Source organism: Bufo bufo, chromosome 2 (genome assembly GCF_905171765.1).
Source record: "Bufo bufo chromosome 2, aBufBuf1.1, whole genome shotgun sequence".
Lineage (NCBI taxonomy): Eukaryota > Metazoa > Chordata > Amphibia > Anura > Bufonidae > Bufo > Bufo bufo.
Genome location: NC_053390.1, coordinates 434,603,838 through 434,614,660, shown reverse-complemented (window position 1 = coordinate 434,614,660; position 10,823 = coordinate 434,603,838). Strand labels below are relative to the sequence as shown.

The 10,823-nt window shown below is 43.2% G+C and overlaps 1 protein-coding gene across 2 annotated transcripts in view; it reads right to left on the bottom strand.

Annotated features, from left to right (window-relative positions):
- Positions 1 to 4,540: 4,540 nt before the first annotated feature.
- The window catches only part of SUGP2 (SURP and G-patch domain containing 2), a 31,244-nt gene continuing 24,961 nt past the window's right edge, over positions 4,541 to 10,823 (bottom strand). For both annotated transcript variants that reach the window (XM_040417424.1, XM_040417425.1), the window contains exons 7-11: positions 9,695 to 10,035; positions 7,320 to 7,381; positions 6,995 to 7,131; positions 6,337 to 6,464; positions 4,541 to 5,131 (exon numbers count right to left, since the gene is read on the bottom strand). In XM_040417424.1, coding sequence (XP_040273358.1) covers positions 6,344 to 6,464; positions 6,995 to 7,131; positions 7,320 to 7,381; positions 9,695 to 10,035 — 661 coding nt within the window. In that variant the 3' untranslated portion in view covers positions 4,541 to 5,131; positions 6,337 to 6,343. The remainder of the gene's footprint in view (positions 5,132 to 6,336; positions 6,465 to 6,994; positions 7,132 to 7,319; positions 7,382 to 9,694; positions 10,036 to 10,823) is intronic.

The following is a 10,823-nucleotide window of genomic DNA, read 5'->3' as shown; positions in this document are numbered from 1 at the left end:
TGTTGTTGAAACTTGTAAGATAATAGTGGAGCCTTTAGATAGGTATGGAGGTGCTGCTAACCGCCCTGCTCTCCTATTCTGCTAGGCTGCTTTATATTTAGCAGCCAATGCAGATGGCTTCTAATACCGACTCTGTTACTCCACAGTGCTGGGTCTCACACGGTAGCTGATGAGCACTCACTCCACACGATCTGCCTATCTGGCTGCCACTATCTTAACAGTTATAAATTGTAAAGCGCAGGCATACACTGTCTAAAACATGCTCTACAGCCCTCTGCCCCCCAACATGTTTCGCCAAATTAACTTGGCATCTTCAGGGGTCCGGGCAGTCATAAGCCCTGGTCACGCCCCTCACGGCAGCTAAGACCTTCCTTTGATGATGTCATGGTGTCTGTAGCCACTGTGGTTACATTTTGTTACTTAGATGCTGTTCAGCCTATCAGGGATAAGCTTGTATATCATTAAAGTTTCCTCCAATGACCTCCTCCGTATCTCTTGTATTTGTGCATGCGCCAATGCTCCGGTATGTGCCGCTACCAGCGGTCTCTACTGCGCATGTCCAAATACTTATACTTAGCCCTCACTTGTTAGTGCTGAATGCGCTGTGTCCCAAATAGGTAGGATCACTCGTATCTTCTATACGCTTGCGCACCGACTTAGACTCAAAACGTTCGATCCATCTCGCTACTGCGCATGTCACTGCACTTATACTTTCCTGATGTCGCTAATAAGTATTGCTCATTCAATTCTTCTACTTCTAGAGTTTGTATATTATATATTGAGTGCTCATTCTAACCCTGCTGGAGTGTCTATTGTTAGACTTTGGATAGATCAGCATTGCCTATCCTTCTAACGGTGGCAGTATTTTGGTTGTTCCTCCTCTAAAGGGATATTTATTTTACTCTCATATTATTATTATATGATCATTTGCTCTAAGTTACCTTCACTCCAAGCTGCATATACTCTACCGAACCGTATATCATCTTTTACTGCTGCTTACTATCCTATTTATCCTCACATTTGTGTTTCCATCTATGGACCACCATTTTTATATGTATATATAATAACTATTCATTTTTACTCATTGCTACCGTTATTTAATTACAGATGAAACCTTCCATGTGACATACCATCCATCAAACCGCTCCTGGCACGGTGAGTTTGGACCCTCTGTGTAGTAGTATCTCCATTTGTTGGTGGTGGGGGGTGGTAAAGGTAACTGAGTAGGGACTCCCTCTGCCCTTAACAGCAGGTTATTTCCCCTCAGTTAACAGCATTTATTTGGAGTTGACAGGTCTGTTTTTTCTTTAGGTATACTTCTTTAATCACCTAGCTGTTTCACTAACCCCCCCCCCCCCCACCCTTTTTCCATTAGAACACAGTACCCAGAAGAGTCTTGCAACAGATGTAGATGTGCAAATCCAGGCACATCTGGTAAGCGCATGTCTTTATTTTCTAGTGTTTCCCTTCGATCCCGCACATGGGGGCGTCCCTGCTCTTGTTTTTATCCTAGGAGTTTAGTCAGGATTTCCTCTGCTTTTCACTCAAATCCTGCTTTAAATCCTATAAACCTATATATCACAGAGCTCAGCTTCTCTCTCATACCATGAATTACACGACAGTGTCAACAAAGAAAAAAAAAAAAAAAAAAAAACAAACACCAAAGGGACTTGCAACAATTTATTTAGTTTTATTCAAAGTTTAGTGTTACTTTGAAAAAAAAATAAAAAAGCATTTAAACATTCTACCTCTCCAAAACAACCATTTTAAAACAGCAATAAAAACACATACTGACTCCTAATCTAGCTTCAATAAGTGGCAGCATTCCCATTGCAAACAGACTGTTAGGAACTAAACACCTCAAAACTGTAGTTTACAGTAGCCTGTATTCTGCATCTAAAGGAGAGGCACGGGTTGTCATAAAACAGACTTGCCTGCTGATGTGGTGACTAGAAAGTGGAGGTCAATTTAACTTTTGGTGCTATGAATGTTCCCTGCATAATAACACAAGTGATTTATTCTACATATTTCAATTTGGTAACGTATAGAAATATATAGAGTGCTGTGAAAACTTAGATGGCCCCTCATCTATTACATGTTTCAGATCAAACTAATTTCATATTAGAGAAAGACAAGCAGAATTAACACAAAATGCAGTTTTTGAATGAGGATTTCATTTATTGAAAGCAAAATGCTGCTCAGCCCGACCTTGCCCTATGTAAAAAAAAAAAAAAAGGTAACTCCACTTAAAGGGAGTCTGTCACCACATTTGAGCCTATTAGACAGATCCAATAGCGTTATATGTGCCACCCAGAAGTTTAAAACAGTACCTTTGTTGCATATACCGGAGTCTTGTTTCAGCCAAAAATGAACTTTGTAGGTTCTGTAAATGCGCCCTCTCAAGTGCCCAGGGCGGCGTCTCAATCTTCCGAGCCCAAGACCGGACCTCCCCAACGGCTCATAACCCCGCCCTCCGTGTGCCTCTTGCCCGCCCGTTTACTCTCCTCCTCTCTCCTTTTCCACTGCGCCGCAGGAGAGAGGAGGAGCGTAAACGGGCGGGCAGAGGCACACGGAGGGCGGGGTTATGAGCCGTTGGGGAGGTCCGGTCTTGGGCTCGGAAGATTGAGACGCCGCCCTGGGCACTTGAGGGCGCATTTACAGAACCTACAAAGTTCATTTTTGGCTGAAACAAGACTCCGGTATATGCAACAAAGGTACCGTTTTAAACTTCTGGGTGGCACATATAACGCTATTGGATCTGTCTAATAGGCTCAAATGTGGTGACAGACTCCCTTTAACTACTAAACGAACCAGTTAACCAAACTGTATTGAGCACTTGGATCAATTTCATCCAGAGCTGTTAAAGGAGGAGATCAAAGTTTTTTTTTTTTGTGGAAGGTAATTTAATAAGCATTTACTCATCCCTTGCTCTGCCGATACCACTCTCTCTGCTGCAATCACATAGGCAGTGGTCTTTACACTGGGGGCCACGTGGATATGTGCGCATATGCGTGTTGTACAAATCTTTACCTTCAATAAATTGATCATTTAAAAAGCTACATTTTGCGTTGTCTTTATCTTATATTAAAATTAGTTGGATGATCTGAAACATGTTAGTGTGAAATGATCAACAGAAGAAATCGAAGAGGGGCAAACACTTTCACAGCACTGTATATAACAATGCGTTACATCTTTCTTTTTGATGCACCAGGATTCCAAGACAACTTGGTCTGAACAGAACAATTCATGACGAGAAATCAGTCTTTTGAGACCAAGACAGCTGCCAGTCTGCTGAAGGATCAGATTACATCATCCCATAGAAATCTATGGAGGAAGTACAGAAAGCAACAAGCAGACAGAAGAGAGATACAGGAATGATTCAGCAGTTCCAGCAGCTAATAGAAAGTCTTCTCTCTCATGCCAATTACCGTATTTTTCACCCCATAAGATACACTTTTTTTCCCCCCAAAGTGGGGGGAAAATGCCCCTGTGTCTTATGGGGCAAATACTAATGAACGGTGAAGGCTTTGTACTCGCCTCTTCCTGGCCCTCAGCTGTGCGCGGCATGAGGGCACTCTGACCTCACGCTGTGCGCGCCGGTTCACAAAGCACAGCCGACAGAGGAAGACAGAGCGCAGGCAGTGAGCAGCGGGGCTGGGGTCTGCTGAAATATGGCTAGGGGCTTATATGAGGCATGGGGTCTCATGTGAAGTCTGAATTGGGGGGGGGGGCTTTATATTGGGCTCTGATGTCTGACTGAGGATCTTATTAACATTAGTCTGATTGGGGCTGTGAGCTGAAGTCTAATATTGGGGGTCTGACCTGAGGTGTAATGAAAAATATTTTTCCTATTTTCCTCCTCTAAAACCTAGGCGAGTCTTATGGGCCTGTGCGTCTTATGGGTTGAAAAATATGGTACTTTATTCACATCTACACTGCTCAGTATATCTCTATAATGTCCTATATGGTGCTTCTAAGGGAGTAACAGGGCAGAATCTGCTGTCTGTATTTTATGGGGAGACCTGATAATAGCTAGTCTACCCACCAGCTCAGGAACAACTGAGAATTCTAGATGTAGCCTGCAAAGGGAAAGACTGCTAAAAATATCAGACACAAGTCATAATGGTCAGATATAGTGCTATAACTCATACATTTCAACTTATTCTGAAAGTTTGGGTACACTTTAAAGGGGTTATCCGAGCCTGAAAATGCCCCCCCCCCCCCCCCCCCCCCCCATATGCCTGGGCTCCTCACACTGATTCTCATTACCTGGCTACTGCGTGTGCAGATGAAAACATCTGGGGTTAGGGAGGGGATGGAGGAAGCCAATCGAGCAGCGCAGGGAGCCAGGTAAGTAGATTCAATGTGAGAGGCCCAGGCATATGGGGGAGGGGGGGCATTACCAGGCTCAAATAACTACTTTAAAGGGGTTGTGCAGTGCAAAGACACTGTTTACCTATCCTCAGCTCAGACTCCCTGCACCCCCACCAATCAGCTGCTTGAAGAGGTAGCAAGCTTAGGAGAGTGCTGCATCCTCTGCAAACCTACCTGCACGTAGTCCCACTTGTACAGGTGTCAGTGTAATTACAGCTGCCCAAGAGAATGGAATAAGCTGTTGTAATTACTTGCTGCAAGTCAGATGGCGCACATGTAAATTTGAAGAGGAAGCGGCACTCGCACAAGTCCTTCTACCTCTTCAAACAGGTGATCATTGGGGGTGTTGGGAGCTGTGGCCTGACCTTTATGTTACTGATGACCTAACCTGAGGATAAGTCATCAATATCTTTGCACTGCACAAGCCCTTTAAGACACACTTGAAAATAACTAACAGATTTAGGGCAGATAATATTTGCTGTGCAAAGAAAAATTAAGCACAAAAAAAACTGCTAACAAACCTGTTTTCTTAAATGGTTTAGTAAAAGTCATACATCTGAAATGTGCAACAGGATATACACATTTTTACATGAGCAAAACATGTATCTCAGCTCATTAAAAAAAAAAAACAACAACACAACCATCTTGTGGAAAGATCAAGACGACATACGTTTTAGTTGGAAAACTATGGGGGTCCTACTTGTGACCCAAAATATACAGGAAAAAGTAGCTTCAGATTTCAGCAGTTTCCAGTATCCTGTGAAATGGGGGAAAATAAAAAGACAGATTGAATATTTGAAAACTTCACGGCAGGAAATTCACTGAGTACATAAGAGGTCCAAACAGGCCTGGAAAAGCCGCCTTATCATGGGAACGATCATGGATCATAATCAAAGACCGGAACAGTGTCTTAAAATAAAAACTCAGCCCCCAAACTGGAATCACATGGAAACGCACTGTGTGATTAGGGCTTTATCATTATGATGAAGACGCTCATATCTTGAAACGACAAACCGTTTAAAGTTCATTAAACCACCCAAACGTATGGTTTCTAAATAATTTTGATGGTAAAAATACCACAGGATAGCCCCGGTTTACTTAAGAATAAGAAAACGTCTTGGGCTGTTTTAACTTGCAAATGCTTCATAAAAGACACAAATGTGTGACTTTCAGAGTAAGACGGCAGAACACAAAGTGACACTGAAAATTCAGTACAGTAAGAAATCCAGCTGGATAAGCTATGAACTAAACATAAACTTTTCAGTTTTTCATAAGCTTTTAAAATTCCAGTTTTGGCAAACTAGTGCCAAGGTTATCTTAAAAAAAAAAATAATCGCTGCGAAAAAAACTGGCCAGTGACCACATAAGCAACGCAGAAAGTGCAATTTGCAACAAACCCCCTCCTCCAGGAAATATCAAGAAACAAATAATTTCATTCTCCAACCCACCAGATCCACAAAATCTCTCGCCGACAGGTTTTCTAATAATGTTTGATACTAGCAATTCATTTTGAAGTCCAAAATGAAAAGAAAGCACAAAGGCAAGCGCTAGTGAGTATGAAGTCAATAAGCAAGAGAAATTCAAAATCAGCTCCAATTGTGGACTGTACAAAAGGGCAATTGCCAGTGCAAGGCCAAAAAGGCAATGAAAGCACGATACTGGCACAATACCCTTATTTAAAAAGTTTTGCAAAATTTTTAATTTTTACCAATTCATCTAGCACCCCCACACAGCATACAGATCCGCCGCCTCTTTACGGAACGTAAACCCGCTTGTGTTAACAAAAGGCACACAAAATGTGTCAGTGTTTTCAAATACACTTCCCAAAGGTGGAAGTTTCCTCGTTAATCCACATCCTCAACCACTTCTTTCAAAGGAAATGAGAATTAGCGCAGTGTTAAAAATAAAAAAATTTAAATAAATTAATAAATAGATATACCCTACGGCATTCTGCAAGCTTACCTACTCATCATTTGGTAATTTTCTGCTTGTACATCTCAATCATCCTTTGACGAAAAGCATCAAAGTTTGCAGAATTGCCAGACTTCTTTTCTTCAGCTCCCAAGCCCTCTCCAGCAGAGATTGTGCCCCTATAAAAAGTGGCAAAATTCGATCTTTATTTAAAAGTAGAAAACTTAATGCAGCCAAGTGAACGGCTTTTTTTTAACTGACAGAATATGGACAAAACTGTAGCTAGAGAAAGCCTGAGCGAAATGTCAGGCAAGCTCATGTACAGCACTAAAGAGCAAGCTAAATAAACTTTGGAGACTTTAGCGAATACCCTTGGTGGGAGTCAGAGCCCTGTTGATTGCCAAACCGAGAGCTCTGGGAAAGTAACAGCTATCAGATCACATCTCTATTAATAAGTGTGAGGTGCAAGCCTTGAGTTGGCAACCCAGTCTAATGTGAAAAGAATCCTACACATTCAGCAGGACAATAGGACAAAACCTGGCTGTTAGCAGCTTGAAGTTTCTAAGCATGTTCATGCAGAGGAACACAGCTGTAGAACAGGCTTCTAAGTAAAGTTGTGGATAACCTACATGAAGTGTATTTTTTCTAAAGTAGTGTACAATAAAATCCCACTGACAAACATGGAGAATTAACCCCTTGTGCAACATACACGTTTATGGGATTTTTGATGCCCGAACCACGGGAGCCAAGTCCTTGACCTTCTTGCCAGCCCATCTTACTCAGCATCTTAAAACCCACATTCTGCTGGGTAATCTTCTTATTGGCATACTGTAAATCCACTGGTTTCTTGAAGAAAAAAAAAGAAAAGGGTTAAAATTCATATATTGTAGATTTATTTTACACTAGTCGACTGAGCACTTCGGTAGAGCTGCCACCTTCCTGGAAGGCACAGCCATCTTGGCAGGTAGATCTTTGTTTCTTTTTACATTTTTGAACTTCGAAATAGAGGACAGATTTTGGTTTGAAAGGCTTACCTTCATTCTGTGGCGTGAACGCCCCCGTGGACGCTCATATTCAATACGTACTGGATCGTGAACTAGATTATAAAAAAATAAAATATATATACACACACACGTTACAAAGAAACCTAAAATGTTTAGTTTGTTTTAATATATATTTTTTCAGTACAACAGCAACATGTCACTAACGCCATCTAATAATCCAGACAGCAATCAAGAGTACAGGTGAATAATCTTGAATTTCTAGAGACCCTTTAGCCTATGTGCATGTGGTATCAGTTTTCTGGTGTGAAAACAAATAACCAAACAGCTTCCATGGTCGTTACGAGTATAGGACCGGTGGCGAGATTCTCAGATGGGCTGGAGAAGATGTGAGCAAGGCTTCATTAAATTGTATGGGTCTGTGCGCTATCCATTTTAAATACTGCTTAAACTTGACATTTTGGATGCCGAAAAAGAAAACTGGCTACTATAAGGAAAGATAACCAGTGAATATGGTTAATAAGTTTATGGCTCATGAATATGCATGGAAAAAAAATCAAAGCTGGCTCATCTGGTTCTACCCAGCAAAAGCTAGCCTGCCAGGATCAAACTACTGCATCACATTGCTCAGAAAGTTGCTACTGGATTGTGTCCAGATGTGGGTCTCCCTCACTTTCTATCTCGGCAGTTATTCATAGGGTTAATCACATCAAATTATACGAAAAACTTAAAGGCACGCTAAATGTTTTCAAGGGAACGATTTTCAAACATGAAATCCATGTGCCAACTCTGCTAACTTGCAGTATTTCCTGTCTATAATAGCCCATGGAAGACTTGACTGATCTCCTATTGCAGCCTATTAGGAAGCTTGTGAAAGCATTGTATAGCAGTCTATGAGCCAAGGGATCAGAAGATTGTGAGGACTAAAGAGTACAGTGTAAAACAAAACAAAAGTTATATTTTTAGTAAGTTATATTATAACTCTGCGAGTTCATATCACAGAAGCAGCGTTGAGGCCAGGAAATACTGCTCACAGACAGAAGGAGTTTCCCAAAATGGATATGCTCACCTGAAACTAGGCTGAGAGTACGTTTAAAAGGGAGTCTGTCACCAGCATTTCACTTTTTTAACCCTTCCCACAGCTCCCTAGCATGCTTAGAGTTAATACAAACGTTACCTCTGGCATCAATCCTGGACTTATAGAACCCTCAAAAACTATCTTTAAAAGATATGCAAATGAGGGCTCGCAAGTGCCCAGGGCGGCGTTACTTTCTTAGGTGCCCTGCTTGCTCAGCCTTTTCATTGCGTCCCCCCGCCCCTTCCTACCCTCCGCCCGCCCATCCTTTCTCTCTGACCGCCTTTGTACTAACTTGTTATTCTGCCGATATCCCGTGCACTCTCTTTTGGCCGGCGCATGCGCACTGCGATGCCCATTCCTTGTACGGCATCACAGTAACTATTGCGCATGCGCTGGCTAACGACGCCGATGGACCGCCTCCTTTGTTGTGTTTTCACGTCGTTAGCCGGCGCATGCACAATGGTTACTGTGATGCTGTACAAGGAATGGGCATCGCAGTGCGCATGCGCCGGCCAAAGGAATGAGTGCGCAGGCGCGGGATATCGGCAGAATAACAAGTTAGTACAAAGGCGGTCAGAGGGAAAGGATGGGCGGGCGGAGGGTAGGAAGGGGCGCAATGAAAAGGCTGAGCAAGCAGGGCACGTAAGAGAGTACCGCCGCCCTGGGCACTTGCGAGCCCTCATTTGCATATCTTTTAAAGATCGTTTTTGAGGGTTCTATAAGTCCAGGATTGATGCCAGAGGTAACGTTTTTTTTAACTATAAGCATGCTAGGGAGCTGTGGGAAGGGTTAAAAAAGTGAAATGCTGGTGACAGACTCCCTTTAACACCTTGTTGCAAAAACTGCAACCCCATCTGAATGGCGTTAATAAAAATCCATGCGCATACTGCAGAAATGGCCCATTTTGATGCGTGGAACATACCCCTTGTAACGCAAGCATCTGGGTCATTTATTAATCTGAAATACGCCCAACTCAGGCGTATTTTAGGTGCAGACTGCTGTGCAACGGTTAGTTGCGCTGCAATCTGCAGCTTTTTCCCTACTCACGCCCAATCTAAAATTGTGTGCGTGACGTGGTCTGGAAGGCCAGTCTCATTCCTCATTTTCTACACCTGCTTTAGGCCTAGAAAATGCTCGGAAACAGTCTTACATTTAGAACTGGGTAGAGGCCTGCGCATGGAGAGGTCATGATGGGGCTTTAAAAATGGCGTCTAAAACGACAGTCTTAATAAATGTGCCCCTAAGTTTTGTTCCCCCACCCATCAGAACTGGGATGTGCAGCTAAATTAATTATTTTGCCTGCAGAGAAATGAAATAAAACAGCTCTTACTTTTGGGTTCTTCTACAAGACACACTCTTTTGGGTGGAAGCAAGCCAACCTTCAGATTTGCCACTCTTTTTCGTGCTATGGGAGGGCGAGCTGGAGTAGGCATTTGACTAAATGCAGCTACTGGAGCACTCTCTGTGCTCAGCGCTTCAGCAGCTTCACACTCTGCATCAATTTCCACATCAGAATCATTTTGTGGTTCATCTCCAGTCCTTATATTTTCCAAATCACAGTCCTCTAGGCCAATTTCTTCGTTATCAGACATTGCCTCTTCAGTTTGCTTGAACTCCTCCACCTTACTCCTGTAGAACTTGTATGCAGGACTTTCTTTGTCACATAAAAACCTTAAGTGTTGGGAAAAGACCGGAAAGACCTTATATATTAATACTCCCCCCGCATAGGTACGAGACAATTGAAGTAGCAGTGTAGTACGGTGCATGGTGTCAGACCTCTGCCAATCACATACCGATGGCCTATCCTGAGGATAGGCCATTAAAGGGACACTGACAGGCGAAATCAGCATATATAGTTCGATATATGACATTACAGGTCTTAGAGTCTTTTAAAAGCATATAACTATCCCCCCTGTCCACCTTATAAAGAGCGAAATATAAAGTTTTATAACCTGCATCTGCGGTCAGCAATCTGCCCAAGGGGCGGCGTTTCATGTGAAAATGCGCCCAGCCAGCCTTCCCAACTGCCGTTCTTAAGCCCCGCCCAGCTCATCATTATTCACTTCGCTGGGCGGGGCTAGAACTCTCCCCAGTCCCGATCCTGCGCAATTCAATCCTCCGGGCATCGTTCATGCCCAATCTTCTGCGCCTGCGCCCCGCCGTCGGACGCACTATAATTAACCCCTTATATGATGTGAGTGAGCAGCGCTCTGAAGCGCTGCTCTGAACAGTGCATGGCTGAGGTTGCAGCTGCCTCAGCCATGCACTGTTCAGAGCAGCGCTTCAGAGCGCTGCTCACTCACATCATATAAGGGGTTAATTATAGTGCGTCCGACGGCGGGGCGCAGAAGATTGGGCATGAGCGATGCCGGGAGGATTGAATTGCGCAGGATCGGGACTGGGGAGAGTTCTAGCCCCGCCGAGCGAAGTGAATAATGATGGGGCTTAAGAACGGCAGT